This window comes from Physella acuta, unplaced genomic scaffold (genome assembly GCF_028476545.2).
Source record: "Physella acuta isolate Inbredline_101_S28 unplaced genomic scaffold, ASM2847654v3 ptg001702l, whole genome shotgun sequence".
NCBI lineage: Eukaryota > Metazoa > Mollusca > Gastropoda > Physidae > Physella > Physella acuta.
In genome coordinates this window covers 81193-103453 of record NW_026733215.1, presented here as the reverse complement: position 1 = coordinate 103453, position 22261 = coordinate 81193, and the positions used below count along the sequence as shown (strand labels likewise).

Genomic DNA, 22261 nt, shown 5'->3' with positions numbered 1-22261 from the left:
CTTTGACCAATTACACCAGCACATCACATTGTCCAACTTGACCATCACACCAAGGTTGACTAACTAGACCATAACACGACCTTGACCAACTAGACCATGACACCACGTTGACCAACTAGAACAAGACACCACGTTGACTACGTTGACCAACTAGACCATTTTGACCAACTAGACCATGACCCCACATTGACCAACTAGACCAAGACACCACTTTAACCAACTAGACCTTTTTGACCAACTAGACCATGACCCCACATTGACCAACTAGACCAAGACACCACTTTGACCAACTAAACCATGACACCACTTTGACCAACTAGACAAAGACACCACATTGACCAACTAGACCAAGACACCAACTTTACCAACTAGACCATTTTGACCAACTAGACCAACAATAGCTTGTTTTCCAACAAACGACCTGACGTGCCCCACAGTTCAAAGGTTAACGAACTTCTCTGTGTATCTATAGTAACTGGTGTCCGAAAACAAGATCTCTCGCTGCCAGTTGCCTACATCTCTCCTAGTTAAACGAAACATTGAATTCAAAACTTAACAGCTTTTAAAACAATTAATTAATTAATTATAACAACTCGCGCTTGAGTTCGCTCTTATAGCTGTCTTACATTGTATGACAACAAATGGTTTTAAAGTTTACTTTCAATGCCTGTAAACAGCACGCCGCTGAAGAACACTTCCATAACAATTTACGACGGAAAAGATCAATGATATTTTCTTTTTTGTCCTTAAACTTGACACAAGTCACCAATAACTGGTGCGTTGTTTGTTTGTTTTGTAAACTAAATACTAAACACTTAAACACTAGGGCCTAAGCACTACGATATAAGTTTTTGTTAAAGAATTCAAACTCTTACACAAAAAATGAATGTTATATTTTTTAAAATTATACTTGTTTCAAGCTAACTTTGTTTACAGCTAATCGATCAACATAAAGTAACATTTTGCTTTCACTAAAATTGTATGTGATAAATAAGATAACTGCATAGTTTGGTGGAAGTGAAGATAATATTGTGTCCGTTTTAAAACGTGTATAAATAAACTATTATATAATCAACATAAGCTATTTAACATTCTCTACTTAGAAAATAACGAAAACATAAAAATTATAAATATTTTTTGTTATATATATTTTCATTAGCACAACATTCATATGTCCACCGTCATTTCTAACAATATATATCTACAATTGTCATGATGTATAATTAAGTGCAGTAAAATTCGAAACAATAATTTAAAACTATAAAAGATTACTTCACTTAGGCAATTATTGAGAATTCAAAGTCCGTCGAGATATAAATAACATGCTAGAAAATGTGCGTTTTATAAAGAAAAAATATGTGCTATGATTAGTAGACAACAACGAGAGTATTCTCGAAAGGTCAATTACATGTTTAAAAATCGTGTACTGTGTTATTTAAATTGAAGTTATACAACTTTATTCTAAAGTTTTTTGTCAAGCTTTACTGAAGATTAAATGTATTCGATGTTTTTAAACCTTTTGGTAATTAAAAAATCGTTTTAACATGCCTAAAACAATTGTCTTTTTTTTTAATTTTAACACTGTAAATATAAATAAATATGGCATACGTATACCAACGTCAAACTTTTGAGTACATATCAGTAAAAAGTGGGGTTTTCAGAAAATGGATCACAGAGTTCTATTGCAATCAATCAAAGCTTGGCTGGCGAAAGTGATAGTCAGATGATGATTTCGACTCCATAGAAATTAATGGAAATGTCGCATTACACGCAATGAAATAATTGATTTCTGAAAAATGTTTCATTTTCATTTTTTTTTTACGACAGCTATAAAGGCAAATTGAAAAAAAAACAACAACAACAAAAAAAAAACAACAAAAAACACGATTTTATCCGTGTCAAAAAGAACGATGAATGGCTTTTTGTCTAATTCGTTGTTGTCCATTACATTACTTTCATGTTTACTGTGAACCATTTTTAACAGAGACGGACGCATCATTTCAAAACTGATAGGAGGCGCTTTGTTGGTAGAAAATAAGTGTGATTTTACATAAAGTTAATAACTATAAATACTTTAAAACTGCAAGCTATAGCTTTATACAAATGATAAACTCCCACAGCTGGAGCTAAAAGAGCTTAGACAGTAATTGAAACTCTTAGAAACATACATGGGTTTCAGTTACTAAAACACATTTTTATAGTTGATGGAACGAATATAGTTTACCCAATATAAATATTGACATTTTTACCATCCCAAGTAGGTGTGTATATACCTATATTACACTAAATAAAGAAATTTAACCAAACGTGTGTTAACAAATAAAATGTTATCATGATAAAGCAGTGGTTCTTAACCTTTTTGGTGGCACCGAACCCCACACTTTTCATATGCGCATTCCCCGAATACGTCTATTGTCCACACTAACAAAATGCGATCACGAATCATATAAGTCGAATGTGTTTATTGACCTCTGCTGAACCCCTGAGACTGATCCACCGGACCCCTAGGGTTCGATCGACCCTAGGTTAAGAACCACTGTGATAGCATTATCGTAGACCGATCAGACCGATATCTTAAGCGCATTTCCCGCAGGACTTGACCTTGACCTTACGGGCCGCGGGCAGTCCGCAGTTGGCGGCGTCCAGCAGACAGTCGTTGTTGTAGGTCCTGCCGTCACTCCCGCACACCGGGTTCAAATCCCGGCCGCACCCGACCACCGGGCACGGCCTGGGTACGTCCACCTTGCGGCACTTCCTGATGCAGTCCACGACCGTCAGCTTCTGGCCGTCAGATCTGCCGCAGTTGGCGTTGCCCAGCTCACACATGTTGGCGTAGGTCAGGTCGTCGCTGGCGCAGACTGGCGCCCACAGGAAGGGGCAGGGCTTGGTGCAGGTGTAGGAACCTTTACAGGAACAACACAACAAATTACTTGTTTATAATGCACTTTACAAGTAAAATTAACCTAATGTGCAATAAATTTATACATTTATACATGTTTTTATACATGTTTAGCAAGAAAAAACTGCTGTAATTTATTACACATTTACTGTCGAACCTTACTATAGCGACTGTCAAATATTATATTTAAAGAAGTATCCCTGCCTTTTTTGGGTTGATTTTTTAATGTTAGTTATTTATAAAGCACTTCTATACAGTTTTAAAACTAGTTTAAAAAAACGGTTTAATTTTTTGTGTGTGACAATTTCGTGGTTGAGCTAATCGGCAGAGAGAGAGTATTACATTACTTTATCAAAAATCAAAACCATAAAATTACAACTGGGCTATATGCATCCAACATTTAAAATATATCCAATAAATAATTAAATAATCATTGATACAAAAAATTAAGTAGTTCTAAATTTAAAATAGAGATTGTAGGTAGAATTTAACTACCGACAGCTAAAAGCAAAACTAAATAACATTAAGTCTTATTGAAGAAATAATTTGAACAAGACCACCCATATCTAACATTGTAGCTATGTGTAAAACTAGACTACCTGTTTCCAACATTTAGACAGTAAACAGAACTCGACTAGCTACATCCAAAGTTCAGGCACTCTGTAGAACTAGGCTAACCACATCTAATATTGTGGCTATATGAGAACTAGCATATATACATTTAACATAGTAGATATATATAGAACTAGACTAACTGATCTAACATTGTAGCTATCAGTTGAACTATAATGCCCACATCTAACATTGAGACAGCATATAGAAGTAGACTACCCACATGTAACATTGTATCTATAAGTTGAACTCCCACATATAACATTGAGACACCATTTAGAACTAGACTACCTACATCTAACATTGAGACACCACATACAACTAGACTACCTACATCTAACATTGAGACACCACATACAACTACACTAGCCACATCTAACATTGAGACACCACATACAACTAGACTACCTACATCTAACATTGAGACACCATATAGAACTAGACTACCCACATCTAACATTGAGACACCACATACAACTACACTACCTACATCTAACATTGAGACACCATATAGAACTAGACTACCCACATCTAACATTGAGACAATGTGTAGATCTAGACTACTACCATGTTATATTGAAGCTGCACCTAGAACATGCATACGTACATCTGCCACAGGATTTAGCCGTGATCTTCTTATCGGCCGGCAGATCGCAATTGGCCGCGTCCAGGAGACAGTCGTTGTTGTAGGTGTTGTTGTCGCTGCCGCAGACAGGGTTCAGCAACCTGGGGCAACCCTTGACCGGACACGTCCTGTTGGCGTCCCCCTTGTAGCAGCCCTTGATGCAGTCCCCCTCAAACAGCGCGTTGATCCGCCCACCGTTCAGGCAGTTGGCGTTGTCCAGCTCGCATTGGTTGCCGTAGGTCTTGCCGTCACTGCCGCAAATCGGCTTGTAGAGCTTGGTACACGGCTTCAGACATCCCAAGACATTGGCAACAACTGTAAAATAATACATTTTTATAGGATTAAAAGCGTAACCGTCCCGCGCGTTACTGCGGGTTGATGCATTGTTTGTGGAGGTTTTCATAAATGCATTATCAATGGTGTAGTTTTAGACGCGTGAACTTGTTTTCTAAACCTGAGATACTCAAATGTAAACTATGCCGGCGCTATATTTCTTGAATCTTGATTGTTATGACGCTATGTTTTTCTACTGATTTGAACCAAGTTTCAAACTCGAGACTTTCGGGTTAGCATTCTAGCGCTATACCTCTAGGCCACACAGTCCAATAGGTCAACAAATAAGACAGAAAACAAATAATTGCTGTTTGTACCGAGGCACGGATTATTATGGAAAGAGACATAACGCTCTGTAATCCGTTATTGAGTATGCCCTCTCAAAGAGTACCACTTGATGAATACTTAATAGTAATACGGTTATTTAGGGCAAGCAGCACCAATGCAATAACTGAACTGGTAAAAAAGATCTAGTAAGAACAGAGAGACAATATTGATCGTCAGTTGATGAAAATATTGAACATACTTACATAGAGTTCCGAAGAAAAAAATAAAGGACACGCCCATTCCTCTCGTTCCTTATGAACACACAGTCGCAAGTAACTGTGAGATACAATAGGAAATAATAAAACTTTTGTGTCTTGACGTTTTTCAAGCCTTTTTTAACTACTGAATTCCTGTCTCGTGTTACCGTAGACTCACCTTGTAAACAATTCGAGTTGTAGCAAGCAGCGAAACAAATATACTTCGCCACAAGACTAAAAGTTACTTTGTAATTTAATGTAAATAGAAACACGGCTGCTTAATAAATAGCAAAATAATTTACATTTTATTCTTTCAACAATTTAATATTATAATAACGGAAAATATTGCAACTTTTATTATATTCTGCTTGAATAAGATTTTAATTATAAATTACATATTTAAATTGAAACATCTGCTGTATAAAATAAAACTGTTGTTTGTTAAATTTTGAATGAACTGAAATGTTGACTCAGCCGTTTGTTAATAAATAGTTCGTGTTTTACTACTAGAGATTTTTGTCACGAAACATGTGGCAAGTAGCATTATAAGAATACAGATTTTTTTGTTGTTTTAATCTATACTTAAAAACAGTGTAAATTTGTAGGCCAACATGAATTCTTCTTCGTCGTTATCAATTACATTATGTGGGAGGATTTAAATAAGTTCAACTTTGTGAACAAACTGTTCATTGGTCTATAGTTTTTGCCTGAGTGTGGTATTACTTTAGCCAAAAAAATATAGTGAAACAATTAGCCAAAATTATAGTGAAACAATTAGCCAAAAATATAGTGAAACAAATGAATATTTTGTAAGAAAAAAAGAAGTGGTAGATGAAGTTATAGTCAATAAATCTGTTAAAAATGGATGTGAGCGACCAGACCTCGCTAATACATGAAGGCGATGTTTGTTTTGTGTTTTAATCATACAATATGATCAGTTCCGGCGCAGGTTATTTAGCGTCCTAGGAAAAACTTATTAAAACGCCCCCCTTTCACCACAAATTAATTACTAAAACATATGTATAAGAAAATTATTAATTAAAAGTGACATATTCATAATTAATTTATTATGACTTACATACACGTCATGAGGAGACATCAAAATCAAATTTTACTTGAATCCTTCTCGCAAAACTTTGTATTAATTCCTTCAATTCCAGTTTGCAATCACATGTTGATGAAATTGTGGCTAAATCCACGAGTCTACTTTGTACTTTACGACATAGCCCATCTCCCTCTCCCGCCACCTTAGAAAATTTCAAGTGCCCCCCCCCCCCCCCCCCATTCTGAGAAAAATAGACTGGGGGAAAAAACACTGAAAAAAACCCACAGTTCTGGTGGTGTTGGGCTGTGGGTTTACCTCCCAAGGTGAGTTCCAGAACGGAACTTACCTATTTTTAAGCTTGACTGTCCTTAGTTATAATTGTAAATTGTCTATATTATGTGATCATGTAACGATATTTTTTTGTTTTTGAAAAATAAAAGGTTATAAATGTTATAGATTCCAGCCTACAATGGTTATTTACGAATCCTTTAGGAGAGATTGAAAAATATGAAAAAGACAATTAATTAATCAGATTATTAATTTGCGACTAAGACGATTTTAGGCGAATTTGTTGTAAGTCTACTAACATTAAGTATTGCAATATACAACGGCTAATGATGTGTTTGTTTTCAACTTGATAATGCTAGAAAACCTACCAAACTATTTTTGTTTAGAACTTCAGCTCTATATAATTTTTACAATCTATCTATATATATAATTCTCTTCTTCGAGCCGTTAGAAAACAAGCTGCAAACGCTCTCCCTACCTCCCCACCCCTACATGGTTTTAGTGAGCTGTGTTCACTCTAAATGTTTACAAGCAGAGCCAACGATTTTAAACGTAGAGGGGGGGGGGGGGGGGGGGGGAGGAGGGGGGGAGGGAAGGAAGGGGGGGGGGGGTTATGGTCCTTAACGAGCTACTTATAGTGTTTTAAAGAAATATTTTCAGTGGAGCGTTGGTACTGTCGAATTCACAAATTATGAATTATTGAAAATTAGAAACAACTAAATAGCGGCGTATGTTATGCCGCGGGCCGGCTCGTAGCAAATAATAATTTAAAGTTGTATTTATATGTAAGCTGTCAACCTACGATGCAGGAATTATTCAAGGGAAATAACTTTCACAAGAATAGTTAAATTAACCAAGTGTAACTAAAACATGCTTGAAAAAGACAATAAAACGCTTTAAATTCCATTATTTAATAACTATAAATATGATTTATAATAGCTATGTAGCCGTGTCAAAAAATATATTTTATCAATTGACTACTTAACTGTAATTTTTGTTTGAAAGTCTAAGCACCGTAGCTTTATCATAACATACTTCTAGTCAATTAATATGGCATTTATTTGTTTAGTTGATCGCAGGAGTATTATGAAGTAAAAATACTTGGTTCCCCTAAATAAAGATCATTCAAGGATCAAAAGTCCACTTCCAATTTCTTACACCGTACCTAGTCGACGTAGACATGGTACTTCCACAAACAAGTTCCACATCTGTTGTTGGGGAGGGCCGTGGTGGAACATCAAAGATAATAGCCCCAAGATCTGGCGGCACCACAGCTAGACAAAGGAAAGCACCAGCTTCAAGTAGTGGTGGTACACGCAAGGCGGTTGGATGTAGTGCTGGCATGTGCGTTTTTACACAGAGGACTTTTTTACATCAAAGTTGGACCTGTTCCTTTTTTGGTCATGAGTCTCGTATTCATCGTTTCCGTCTTCACGCTACACATTTGGGGAAAATACACACGTAGTTAACAAGTTGATGGCTGAACTTTTTTCCTTTACATACACGCAGTGGCGTAGCGAGGTCGGGTATCACCCGGTGCGGCACTTAATGGTGTCACCCCCAGAGACGTAGCGACCCTTCCCGGGGACAAACTTTCACAATTTTCGATTTGCACCACCCCCCCCCCCCCCTCAAACTTTCGATTTGCACCCCCCCTCAAATTTTTCTCTATATATTTTGCTATTTTTTGCCTTGGTGTCACCCCCCTAAATGGTGTCACCCGGTGCGGTCCGCCGCCCCGCCCCCCCCCCCCCCCCCCCCTCGCTACGCCTCTGCATACACGTACAACTAATTATGGACCATTAATTTGGAAAAGAAAAACTGGAATACAAATAAAAAAAAATTCTACATCTTGAGGATGTGATGCATTTCATTGTGAATATGATGTTGAAAGCTGTGGAAGTTAATGTATTTATTTCCTTTAGAAATTTTGAACTTTTTAAGTGAGTTTCATTCCACTCATTAAGATTTATGCTGAATGATCTGGTAGCTACTCTTGGAACTTAATGTATGACATTTTTACTAATCAAATTTCAACAGGTGTATGAAGTTGAATGGCTGTGTGTTTTTGCTGTGTTGGTTGAGGATTTTAAATCTTATATAGAATGCGATTAAATATTGAATGTTACTAAAAAAACCATTCAAGGATCCGCCCGCCACGAACAGAATTGAACCTTGATAAATTAGATTCAGATCATACTTTAGGGATAATTTCTTAATTTGGTCTTGCCGAGACGTCAAACAAACTGCTTCGATAAATGTACAGAGTCCCCATCTCTTTATACTAGAAAAAGACTATGCAACTATTACCAAACTCAACAATGGGATTGCGCCCATTCATGTTCCCTCTAGGGCGAGAGTCTTGGATAGGAGCCACCCGGACTATGGTTCGGGTGGCTTAATGAAATCTTGCCCCCCCCCCCCTCTTTACAGATGCATCCAAGTCAACAACAGTAACTCTTGATCTTCAAGAAGACCTTTATTCATCTGCAGCTGCCTCACCTACAATACAAGTACTTATCACTTCAAGAGGTCGACCAAACATGCTACTCATCACTTCAAGAGGTCGACCAAACATGCTACTCATCACTTTAAGAGGTCAACCAAACATGCTACTCATCACTTCAAGAGGTCAACCAAACATACTACTCATCACTTCAAGAGGTCAACCAAGCTTACGAGGTCATATAATAAGACATCTCATCAGCAATCATCAAATACTTCGACTCAACTATGGCAGAGCTGACATCTGGTAATTCTCCTCACAAGCCCTTGACGTAGCGCCGCACCTGAATATGATCAGGATCAAGGAGAAAAATTTGTTCATTCTGGTTACAGTTAAAAATAATGGAAGTAAAACGGAAAGCTATAGATTGAATTAATTTTTTTTACTAAACTCATAAGTTTTAACTTCATGGGAAAGGTGTTTGAATGGGTTGTTTAATTGGGTTGTTTGAATGGGTTGTTTGAATGGGTTGTTTGAATGGGTTGTTTAAATGGGTTGTTTAATTGGGTTGTTTGAATGGGTTGTTTAATTGGGTTGTTTGAATGGGTTGTTTGAATGGGTTGTTTGAATGGGTTGTTTAAATGGGTTGTTTGAATGGGTTGTTTAATTGGGTTGTTTGAATGGGTTGTTTAATTGGGTTGTTTGAATGGGTTGTTTGAATGGGTTGTTTAATTGGGTTGTTTGAATGGGTTGTTTGAATGGGTTGTTTGAATGGGTTGTTTAATTGGGTTGTTTGAATGGGTTGTTTGAATGGGTTGTTTGAATGGGTTGTTTGAATGGGTTGTTTGAATGGGTTGTTTGAATGGGTTGTTTGAATGGGCTTTTTTTTAATAAATTAAAATCACGTGAGAACAGGTGCTATTGATTTCTCTGTACTTTATTTATACCGAGCTTCAACGACACCAGATGTGTTTCTACATGTCATTAAAACATTTAACTTAATTTAAACACAAGAACTCTAGTAAACGGGTGGTGGGACGGTTCTGTGTGTTCGGATCACTTGGTCATATGTAAGATGTGGTAGAGTGGTAGAGCGCTCAGTGACTACACTAGTTAAACTCAGATCCATACCGGCCTATTGGTTTACTCTAACCCAGACAATGTCGTGAATCACAGACCTTAAGCAAACCTTTAGTGGGGGTGGGGGGTGAATTAGTGTCTCTAGGTGTAAGGTTCTGTTTCAGGTTTGGCCAATCGGGACATCTGAGAACCACATTGGTGATCCGACGCTGGACATTCAGGACTGGTTACCCACAAAATGCTCTAGTGGGCGTTTGTTAACTCTAATTCAACAAGAGGGGAGGCGCTGGTAGAATGTACTGGTCTTGTTTGGATACAGTCCACTGTAGAGTACACTTCCATATCAGAAGGTTGTTGTTAATACTTCAATACAGTGCGTGTTGACGCCCACTATTTCATTTATCCAGTGTCGCCAGCAGTTACACGTAAACCTTATGTCAACAAAAAGCTTACCATAATCCTAAACTGACTCATAACCCGAAAATTTTAAATTTGACCCCCATGATCACACTATTCACTTGTGTGCCGAAGTAAATGGTCGTGATAAACTCTGCTTCATCTTCCCCATGTTTTTTTTCTTTCTTTAGCGATGACACAACCTAAAATCAGTGGCGTAGCTAGGATTTTCGGGCCCCTATGCAAAAATTATTATTGGCCCACTACGTCTCTCTGAAAATAGCGTACTTTATACGCCCTATTTGTTCATTTATACGTTATTACTATGTAGTACCCCGTAACGTAAAATACCTTTGATTTTATATCACTTTTAAGTAAAAATAAACTAACAAATTAACTGTAAGCCTGTAACGTTTAAGTAACCTAACACAGTAGCTTCACATGGCTGGGGCCTCACAGTTTAGGCGTGACACCATGACGAAAACTCGTAAAATTTACTGTCAAAACTATGTTTTATTCAGTTATAATAATACAATATTGAGGCCATATCTACAAGTTGTTTCATAACATCATAATAATGGAGAGACTCGGGGCACCTAATCGTAAACTACTGCCGAGGCGGCTGGAGGACACCCCTTATTTTCTTCAGTCATTGATTATAATAGCCCTCTTCGAGGGTGGAGGGACTGCTTATCATGTGTTGGGTTATGTTAGGAAATTTCACTTTCAGTAGAGGTTTGTCTGAATTATTCTAAACGACTTCCCTATGTTTCTTGGTGATTGTATCATTTTTGTATTAATGCATAAAGGACAAGGAGACAGACAAACAAAAATCTTTAAATAGAGGCATATTGATTAGAGATAAATTAGATCAACAAACACATTGTGATTAAGGTTAAAGGTAACAGAAAAACATTGACAAATATTCGACTCAGTTTGTTGTAAAACACAGTCCACGACTTCTAACCAAAAATGGCTCAATCGTTATCATGGACGGATTTATTTTCAGTGAGGACAGTGAGTTGAGAGCGGAAGGGGTGCAGGTTTGTGGCGGTGGGGTAGAGAGTTTTAAGCGATGCATATACATTTGCGGGTGTCGGATGCCTAACTCACAAAAGAGTCAATGTTCAAGTTTATTTATAGGCTAATTCTCTCAAAGGCTTGCCCGACAACGCAACAATGCCTATAAAGTTATTTATACCCATGGGCCCTGTACAAACCCTGCCCAGTAGGAAAGGTTGGGGGAGCATTTTCTTGGAACTTTTGATTACTTTTACAGATGAAAAGAAACTGATTTCCGTTTTCTTTTTAAAATTATTTTTATAATACAAATATTAACATCAGAATGTAAAAGTTTTCAAAAATTTAAAGAGGGAAAAGGGCCCCTATTTGCCTCGGGCCCCTATGCCTTGCTTACGCTAGCTTTACGGTAGCTACGCCACTGCCTAAGATCATGCAGAAACGTTCAATAAATATGATTTAATAAAGTATAGAAGTTACAAACTGCAGAGTTTAAACATTACTCCACAGTCCATTGTTTTAACTTTCAATTTATTTGCTAGAAAATGTAATTCACACAAATAAATAAGCTAATCGTAAACTTATAAAATTTGGTATATTAATTAAAATACACATCTTAATTTAATTAGTATGTTAAACTTTTAGTGACCTCAGTGATATCCTACAAAACATACGTATGTCAAAAGCTCATACAAAACATACGTATGCCAAAAGTTTAGTGTATAAGTCTTGCAGTGTTTAAAAGGTTGATGCTTCTACCATCTAAATCTAAATACAATAATTAAGAATTTGAAAAATCGGTTCATACATTGTTAGGATAAATAGGTCATATGCATAGATGGTATATTTTTATAATTTTTTTTTATGGTTAACCAATTGATTAGTTAACTGTATGTCATGAGTTTTTGTTTCAAATGATAAAAAACACTTTTAGTATAGAAAGAGTTACTCTAAATTATGATAACAATAGATATTATACGTAAAATAAAAAATTAGACTCGATCTTGACAACTTTAGTTTTGAATTAATTGGAAGAATTCTAGAGATACGTAGATCGATGTTCTAAATGCTAAGTGAACCGTGGCGGTGGTCATAATAAATTCATAGTTTAAACGCTCAAGTGTTTTGTTAAGTAGCTTTTAGTTAGTCGTGTTTGTTGTTGTTTCAGAGATTATGCACGTATAACGGCAGGCAACGTTTGTTTTACGGACATCAGTTCTAGTGGCCCAGTTACCAGGAGATGACCGTAAAAAACGGAGGTGCGTGCCCCTGCACGTGCAGTGTACGAGCGGTATAGTTTTATTTTTAGACGCCATGGTCTAGTTGTTCTGTATACAGTTCCTAACCTCAAAGTCACGAGTTCAGTTCCTGGTTCACTAAGTGCAATTAGGTACAACGGTTTCCTGGCTCCAGTCGGGAAATAATTATATATATATATATATATATATATATATATATATATATATATATATATATATATATATATATATATATATATATATATGAGTGCACATATCGTGAACTCTTCTTTAGTAAAACAATGATCTATTGTATGTAAATCCATACAAGGCCAAATTGGGGGCAATTATTTCCGTTTAAGATATGACACATCTAAATATTGTGTATATCAATATTTAAAAAAATCAATAATTTTTTACTTCCTTGCTTACAGAGTATAGAGAAAGTAATGTAATTCTGCTGAATAATTAACAGGTATGTTGATAACAATCACTGTTTTACACCTCCCGACCTATCGAAGACGTAATATAAACGGATGCATCGGAAACGTACAAAAATCTAAGTCGAAATTTTAACAGATTTTGACGTTTTATACCTTCCCGCGACGGAAAAAACCTAGTTTTGCAATCCATTCCGCAAGTCTGTGTGTATAAAACACGATAACCTGTGTAACATCTCAATTATGTTGACAGTATTTTATATATGTATATCAAATTTGTAGTTTTCTTTCAACTTTTGAGCTTCTTCTTCTTCTTCTTCGTTCTTAATTGAGAATTTGGTGGAGGATTTAGACAACAAGTCCAACTTCGTGAACAAACCGGACTGTGGTCTCCAGTTTGGCAGGTGCCCCATATAATTTTTCCCTGAGTGGGGTGAGCAGGGGCCAGTGTCTGACTCGCGCCTGGCTATATAAAGAACATTCCTGTAGGACGTGCTCCTTATTATCCGGGGCCTTGAGCGATTTTCGGTTACCGGTAGAGGTACCTACTATACTTACGGGTTCTCAAAAGCCTAAATCTATAGTACAGTTCAAAGTCGTTATTTATTATTAAGACACTGATCTTCTCAAGAAACCATCACAAAAAACAGTAATCAATATTTATTTTAAGTAACGATGTTAGGTTATTGATCTAGTATTATTAACCTTTGATCTGTGAGCTTGTAACATTATCGTAACCTAGCAACATAGTTGCCAGTTCTCGTGGACGACGTTGGGTTCGTGAGTTCATAAAAGGCGGATACGTGCTTTCATTGTCAGTGTTCAGGTGATGTTCGGATGGTGAATATAGTTTGGTTTATGTAGCGTGCCATCTAGTGAATGGTTCACAGTTTTATTTGTGTAGCGAGCCATCTAGTGAAGATTAGGTATAAATCTTCTATCTTAACATAGACAATTTGTGGCTTGTACCTACTAGGGTTATTTCAATTGCATTGTTATAATACAGTTGTGAAAGGTGAATGATAACAGCTGAAGGAAAACGCGGATTGCTTTTGAAATTTGATTCAAGAAGATTCCTTGAGGAATATATATATTTTTTAAATTTTGTCCGTAAATTTCTTAAATACGAATACAGTTAATATAAAACGAGTAAGTAGAATTAAATTGTTTACTGTTTTTTTAAAACGCTGTTAGAATTGTGTTTTGTTTGATAAAAAGATTCCGATTTTTTCATGGTCTCAAGAAATGATTGCACGTTTGTTCATCCAAGACTCAATCGTGAGCAGTCTGATCCAAGTGAATCCTGTTGGTCCACACCTTGAGACACTCTGGTACATGTCTCTTTTCTTGTGCGTGTTGCAACTGTTGATGGCAGGTAAAAAAATTCGTTAATTAGAAATACGTAACTTCATTAGTAACATGTTAGGTAACAGCTGGTAAACTCATGACGTGAGAATTACCGTAATGTCAGCAGTAACATTTCAGTTAACGGGTGGACTTGGGAACCTGATCTCACGACTTCTGAGCTAGCATTCGCGAGTTCCATCGCCCGGCCATGCCACCCTATTATAAGTAAAATTTCATTTAAATTCTACTCTACTTTTCACAATACTTAAAACTAGTTTACAATGTATAGGAGCTCGTTTAAAATATATCAATTTAGATGGAGTAACGTTAAATTGAGGACAGTTACGAGGTTAAGATGTTGTTGATCAGTTCTAGTCAGGATTAAGATTTCTTTAATCAGTTCTAGTCCGGACTAACATATTTTTTATCTGTTCTAGTGTCGGTTATAATTGTGCTGTAAGTTCTAGTCAGGATTAAGAATTTGTTAATCAGTTCTAGTGTGGGTTAAGATTTTGTTAATCAGTTCTAGTGTGGGTTAAGATTTTGTTAATCAGTTCTAGTGTGGGTTTATATCTTGTTATCAGTTCTAGTGTGGGTTTATATCTTGTTATCAGTTCTAGTGTGGGTTTATATCTTGTTATCAGTTCTATACAGTTTTAGCAGGGCCTACATATAATTCAGGAGGGCGAGGAAGGGGAAGACAACCATGTGACCGTATGATGACGTCAGGGACTGGACGGGGCTGCCCGTCAAACTGGCAGTGGACCGAGATGGATGGCGGAGAATGTATACGGTCAATTGTGGTGCCACATCGACCCCATGAAGGTTAAGGGGCGATGATAATGATGATGATGATGATGAAGATGAAGACGAAGAAATATAATTCACTAACCACAATACAGTACCTAACCCATCTTTCTCTGTATGTTATTTATAACAGTATTTTAATAATAATAATCATTATTGATATAATGTTAATTACCGCTTTAATGTTTTTACCTTTTTCAAACTAGTCTACAAGGCTGCTTGTAAAAAGGTCTTCGATCAGTTATCCCTTCCCCCCCCCCCCCCCCCCACAAACTTATAAAACCGCTCGTGTCCGATCCCTTTGAAAACCGCTAAATCTATTTTTAGGAATAATATCACTACAACGCGAAATGTGTTATATATGTTGTAGATGGTGAATCTAGCATTTTCCGTAGATCAACAACAATTGTACTAGAACAAATTTGTTCAATAAAAACAATAAATGTTCACGAAACATTTCTTTTGAATAGAGAAAATTAATTATAAAAAAACAGATACGTTTAACTGTAACAAATTATTTTTTTTCAAAATTTAAACTGAGCAGATTAAAAATCCGGGTAGAAAATGTGTGTTCCAGGTTTGACGTCTGCTGTTGGTAGTTTGAGCCAGTTTTGGTTGTTGACAGACCCGCACCTGAAGTTCGTCCCACTTGGCGTGGAACTCTCTGGAATCGACCAGCTGAACTGTGCCAGGAGTTGTCTACGTAACAGCTCTTGCTATACGTTTGCGTTTAATGACGCGCTTCACGCCTGCACGCTAGGTAAGATTTTTTTGACAGTTTCCAATTTTTCAAAATTCAGTTTTCCAAATACTTAACAAAATCCGTTTTTACAAGCTTTTACTAAGGTCAAAAAGTCTGTCTACTGGTGTGTGGTCATACCTCGTAACCCAGTTTTTCTTTACATTAAGTGTGTCAATTATGTTCAAACTTTTTAAGATAATTTACTTTCAAGTATAATTAAAATCTATTAAATCTTAACTTTTTCATTAATTTAAGACTACCATATGAAATTATAGAAAGTAAATAAACAGAATCAAGTATTAGCGAAAAATTCTAAAAATTCACTTCTGCAAGTTCGATTTATTTCAAAGAAAATTGTTTTCATCAAACATGGGAAATAACTTGGCAGAGTTTACCTGACCAGTTATGAATTATGATGTTCGAGAAGTTATCGTGTGTACAAATCTTAAAGCCGAGACAGATGTTGCGAGTAGCAGATAATATTTGTTTAGAGTTAAAATATGGCATATCGACTGATGGGGTTGAAATCAAATTTATTACAGTCGTTACAATTGCTCGAAAGAAAAAAAAAGTAAATATGGTATTAATGGTTTTCAAAGCGTATATCTCGAATTGAAATTAAATATTAAGAGTTTAAAAAAAATACTAAAATGGTTGAAATTAATGTATGTATTAAAATAATATTTTAGACCCCCGTCCCCCCTTTCATCCCGTCAGACCATGCGCATCTAAAACAAAACTTGATTTTTGGAAACCCCCCCCCCCCCCCCACACACACATTCCCCTTCCCCTTTTCGTGTGGATGACCCCAGTGTTCAATAAATACACTGGGCGGCGAAATTACTGTCAAGGCTATATAGTTAAGAGGTATCTTATGGCATTATCATAGACGTTAAGTTTAGGGTTTAGATTAGCATTTATATAATAGACACTGGTATTCAACAAACTTGCGTAAAGTGAGGCTAGGTTTTTGTGAGGATGCTTGTATTAAATCAGGGTTAGTTGTAGGATAGTTATACTAACAGAGTAAAAAACCTTCGAACTTGGACTCAATTAGTGCCACAGTTATGTTACATCTACATCTACACATCCAGGTTCCTGGCCAGTACGGTCCAACACAACCACAGTCCACGTCAACACGTTTGCTACACACCTGTGTAACCCAGTGGCCCAGTTCTCACTCTACCAGAGCGGTGACGTCAGGCTCTGTGTTCGAGCCTCGCCTGGTGGGGACAACTTCCCCAACGGTCAGGCAGCTTGCAAAGGTAATTGTAGCAAAGGTAATTGTAGTAAAGGTAATTGTAGTAAAGGTAATTGTAGCAAAGGTAATTGTTGTAAAGGTAATTGTACCAAAGGTAATTGTAGCAAAGGTAATTGTAGCAAAGGTAATTGTAGCAAAGGTAATTGTAGCAAAGGTAATTGTAGTAAAGGTAATTGTAGCAAAGGTAATTGTAGCAAAGGTAATTGTAGCAAAGGTAATTGTAGCAAAGGTAATTGTAGTAAAGGTAATTGTAGCAAAGGTAATTGTAGCAAAGGTAATTGTAGCAAAGGTAATTGTAGCAAAGGTAATTGTAGCAAAGGTAATTGTAGCAAAGGTAATTGTAGCAAAGGTAATTGTAGCAAAGGTAATTGTAGCAAAGGTAATTGTAGCAAAGGTAATTGTAGCAAAGGTAATTGTAGCAAAGGTAATTGTAGCAAAGGTAATTGTAGCAAAGGTAATTGTAGCAAAGGTAATTGTAGCAAAGGTAATTGTAGCAAAGGTAATTGTAGCAAAAGTAATTGTAGCAAAGGTAATTGTAGCAAAGGTAATGGTAACAAAGGTAATAGTAGCAAAGGTAATTGTAGCAAAGGTAATTGTAGCAAAGGTAATTGTAACAAAGGTAATAGTAGCAAAGGTAATAGTAGCAAAGGTAATTGTAGCAAAGGTAATTGTAACAAAGGTAATCGTTGCAAAAGTAATTATAGCAAAGATAATTATAGCAAAGATAATTGTAGAAAAGGTAATTGAAGAAAAGGAATTGTAGCAAAGGTAATTGTAGCAAAGGTAATTGTAGCAAAGGTAATTGTAGCAAAGGTAATTGTAGAAATGGTAATTGTAGCAAAGGTAATTGTAGCAAATGTAATTGTAGAAAAGGTAATTGAAGAAAAGGTAATTGTAGCAAAATTAATGGTATTTAAGGTAATTGTAGCAAAGGTAATTGTAGTAAAGGTAATTGTAGCAAAGGTAATTGCAGAAAAGGTAATGTTGGGCAGTTAGTGTACGAACTTAGGCCGAATGCTGAGCACCACTGTATGAACTTAGGCCGTCTTAAGATAGGTCACCCCCAATATGCACTACTGGGCGTTTGTTAACTTTAAACAGTCTTATTAAAAACGTGTGTATTTAGAAAGGAAATAAAAACACGTACAGGTTGTTTTTTTCTACGTTCTTAATTATATTGTTGGATGGGATTTTCTCCAACACAATTAAGTATTACTTGTCTTACTTGTCAACTTATTAGTTATATAAGCCGTTGACTTCAATCTGCTTTTATTTTTAGCTTTGCTTATGAAGTATATTTATCACCATCGCTTCCATCAACAGCGTTCGGTGCAATCATGTATACAACGAAGACTCCTGAGAAAATGAATCTACTGAAGACTATAGGGAAACAATACAATGATATGTTCTGGGTAGGTTTGACCGATATCGAAACAGAAAACGTTTTCAAGTACACCGACGACGGGTCAGTCTTATCCGACAGTTGGAGGAAGGCCATTTTTGGTCCAGGTATGTTGTTAATCGACAACGCTATCCCTAACTAATTGCTTTAATTAATAATTAATTATATTCAAGCCATAATTAGCAATCGATGAGCCGTAGTGTATTTATGCACTCGTCGCTGAGTCAACTCAGCCATAATTAGTACCTGAATCCAGTTATATAAATAAAGACTACAGATACACTCTACTTCATCTGTCAATCGTACCATCAAATGTTGGATAGTAATTTACTTTTATAACATATTTGACGTCTAACCACACATTGGGTCTCCAAAAAAAATAAATAAATTTGAAGTGCTTTTGTGGGCGTCAAGTAAAGCTTTACACAATAAAAAAAAATAGTAAAATATGTCGGTCGCACGTACAGAGGCGACTTTTCATTTGTACCCCCCCCCCCCTAAGGTCGGCGCCCGGGGACATATGTCCCCCCCCCCACCGCCCCCCACCGCCCCCCCCCCCTCGCTACGCCTCTGCGCTCGTAAAATCAACTAAAAAATTTAAACTCCCAACGCTTTTATAACTTTTAGGTGCATTTAAAAGATTACTATAAATGTTTGTATTGCCTCCAGGAGAGCCCAACGGAGGGACGGGGGATAACTGTGTGTACTGGGATAGGACGACCACTCTACTCATGGACGATACCTGTTCTGATGGGTACCGGTTCTTGTGTGAGATGCCGGTCCTGTTTTAAGGAGTTGAACACAGTGTTTCTCACATGTTTCTCTGGGGGGGTGGGGGGGGGGGGAGAGAGAATAATTATGGACGGGGGCGGTCACTTGAAAGATTACTGGGTGGGGTGAGTTTAAATTTCCGGGGAGAAATGTGACCGGACACCGGTTTAAGACATTTTTAGTATATAATATTTTCTATATAATTTATGTGTTGTTGTTTTAAATTTCGCCCGGTGTTGGTGAACGTTCAATGGGAACGTCATTACATGTCTTTTTAAATATTATACTCTCATTGTACAATTGCTATTTAAAACCTTCATACATGTTCTAATTATAGGTCCTGATTTACTTCTCTAACTTGTACACAGTCAGAGTCTCTTCCAGGCATCTCTACGGGGGGGGGGGGGTGAAGGCCCCCCCCCCCCCCCGAAATTTTGTTATCGCCCCCCCCCCCTCCCCCCCCCCCGAACGAAATAAAATGTATATAATTTATATAGAAAATATATACTTTTAACAGTGTCCGCCCCCTCCCCCAAAGAAAGTCTACCGCCCCCCCCCCCCCCCGGAGAAAAAAGTCTGGAAGAAACACTGTACAAAGTTAGTTTGATCAGAGATGTTAAAATCTGGTGAAATTATGTATTGTATGGAAGATATTTTTATACAAAGTCCTATGTTTCTATTAGATACACATTTTGTTATCTCTAAATAAATATAAAGATATCTATATACAAAGAAAGATAAAAAATATATAAAAAAACTGTGTAGTGTAAAGTGTGAAATTTCTCAGGTAAAACAGGAGGTATATCCATGCTAGTCGTTACGATTGTTGCATGTAACTAGTTAAAAACTGTTTAAAAAGACAGACATGTTTTATCATTACATTAGCAGCATCTATGCTGAGCAGTATTTCTCATGTCAGGGGAGATAATGTACAATATAAATAACAAGGGAGATAAGTGTAAGAAAAAACTCAGACAAGATGTAGCTTAGGTTAAAGCCCTGCTTGACATCTGTTATTTAAAGCACAAGGTAGTGGTTAGGTTTTAGCTTTGCTCGATACGATGACAGTTTTATTAGTTAGCAAAGAAAAGCGTTAAACCAAGACATACTAGATTGTACCGTGTGGCTGGTTATGATACCTAGGATCAAACGCATCGATTCCTTCTTCTTCGTCCCTAATTGTTATATTGTAGAGGCCCCCTGAAATGTAATCGAATATGCCATGACAACAATTTACAAGCTGTATGGCCTGTTGACTCAGACTTGTGCCTGCTGGAGCCTGATCCAGCATCAATAACACAGTCAGCGACTTAAACACAGTCAGCAATTTAAACACAGTCGGCAACTTAAACACAGTCGGCAACTTAAACACAGTCGGCAACTTAAACACAGTCGGCAACTTAAACACAGTCGGCAACTTAAACACAGTCGCCGACTTAAACACAGTCGGCAATTTAAACACAGTCGGCAACTTAAACACAGTCGCCGACTTAAACACAGCCGGCGACTTAACACACTGGTAGCTTTCTACACCAGTGGTTCTTAACCAGAGTTCGATCGAACCCCAGGGGTTTGGTGAGTCATTCTCAGGGGTTCGGCAAAGATCAAGACACACACCCGACTCACAGGATTCACGATCGGATTTTGTCAGTGTGGACGACACAACCGTTTAGAATGGCTCAATGAATGCTTATATGAAACTGGTGGGGTTCGGTACGTCTAATAAGTTGAGAACCACTGATCTACACAGAGAATCTCAAGTAGCTCTATGAGATGGAGAGGCCATAACTTTTGACTGATGATAATAAATCATGTCATAAGCGCTAATACATTTTTTTTTTATTTTATATTCTGTAATTAATTAAATGTTTAATAAAAAGAACCCAGAGTTGTTTTTTTTCCCTACTTGTGTAATGTAATTTTTTCGGGGTTGTTTAGTGTACTTAATAACAAATCGTTATTAAAATCTTAACAGTTTGAATATCCCATCGTAAATTTGTTGTCCATAGAGAGATTAACACGACAATATTCAGCCGCAGACTATCTCAGTATATTGTCATTTTATAATAGTCATTTCAGATCGGTAAGAACAAAAATTTATTAAAAGAAAAACAGAAACACAATGTATAAGGCATAAATAGTTTTATTATGTTTTATGACCATGGATGATGTCGATGGTTCTGCTTAGTACATTATGTTCATATTTTCTATATAGTAATTTTAAACTAATTAAAAATGCATTATAATTTTATTTTGTTTTGTCTTTGACTAACCTTGAGGAAGCGACTATCCTTCATAAGTTAGTATAACCTCCTATCTCTGGTAGATTTTTGTATCACTTACATATTGCTAGAGCACTTTTAATTTGGTTTTAATGGTTTAACTAGTTTAACAAAAACGGTAAATATTTAATTCTCTGTGAGAGGTTTGTGGGTGACTTTTTAAAGCATTGTACCGAGGGCAGCGAGATGGTAGAGAGAAAAGTAAAAATTTACATATAAAAAATCGACACAATATAATTAGAAAATTTACATTTCAAACAGTTAACATGACTTCTTAAGCAACGAAACTTAATACATATTGTAGAATCAAACCACATGTAACTAATGTCGATTGACATTATTTATGCAATCAAAACTTATATACTAGGGATTTTTGGTTTGACAACTATAGTACTCCTGGTAAAGTAATATTATTCGCTATTGTAAATGTATACGACGCAATACAAGTAACTGACATTTTCTGTTATAGGTAAACGTGTACAGCGCAACATAAGTAAGTGCAGTGTATAACGAGTAATGAATAATTAATGAAAGGGACATAACGCTCCGTAAACCGTTACTGAACTAGTAGAGTCAGAGTGCCACTTAATGAATGCTTTATACGGTTATTGAAGGCAAGCTGCACTAAAGCAAAAACTGAACTGGTAAACACAGGGAGACGATATTGATCGTCAGCTGAAGAAATTTTGAACATACTGACATA

The 22261-nt window shown here is 36.6% G+C and overlaps 2 protein-coding genes across 2 annotated transcripts; one reads left to right on the top strand and one right to left on the bottom strand.

Annotated features, from left to right (window-relative positions):
* Positions 1-1183: 1183 nt before the first annotated feature.
* On the bottom strand, positions 1184-4467 carry LOC131929992 (ovomucoid). The gene is made up of 2 exons (XM_059286378.1): positions 4119-4467; positions 1184-2903 (listed from the first exon to the last, which is right to left on the bottom strand). Exons 1-2 carry the CDS (start codon positions 4465-4467, stop codon positions 2575-2577), a joined length of 678 nt encoding a protein of 225 aa, XP_059142361.1. The 3' UTR covers positions 1184-2574.
* Positions 4468-15664: 11197 nt separating this feature from the next.
* On the top strand, positions 15665-19296 carry LOC131929991 (C-type lectin domain family 4 member M-like). Its single transcript, XM_059286377.1, has 4 exons — positions 15665-15860; positions 16937-17107; positions 18427-18612; positions 19175-19296. The coding sequence occupies exons 1-4, from the start codon at positions 15665-15667 to the stop codon at positions 19294-19296; spliced, it is 675 nt and encodes a 224-aa protein (XP_059142360.1).
* Positions 19297-22261: the final 2965 nt, after the last annotated feature.

What these genes read in the sequence shown, in the direction of transcription:
- LOC131929992 (XM_059286378.1), bottom strand. Translation starts at nt 4,467, where the DNA reads ATGTATTATTTTACAGTTGTTGCCAATGTCTTGGGATGTCTGAAGCCG. An exon ending in GGCTAAATCCTGTGGCAGAT is followed by an intron (nt 2,904 to 4,118) that starts GTACGTATGCAT and finishes GTTCCTGTAAAG; the next exon opens with GTTCCTACACCTGCACCAAG.
- LOC131929991 (XM_059286377.1), top strand. Translation starts at nt 15,665, where the DNA reads ATGTGTGTTCCAGGTTTGACGTCTGCTGTTGGTAGTTTGAGCCAGTTT. An exon ending in GCTTCACGCCTGCACGCTAG is followed by an intron (nt 15,861 to 16,936) that starts GTAAGATTTTTT and finishes CTACACATCCAG; the next exon opens with GTTCCTGGCCAGTACGGTCC. An exon ending in GAAGGCCATTTTTGGTCCAG is followed by an intron (nt 18,613 to 19,174) that starts GTATGTTGTTAA and finishes TATTGCCTCCAG; the next exon opens with GAGAGCCCAACGGAGGGACG.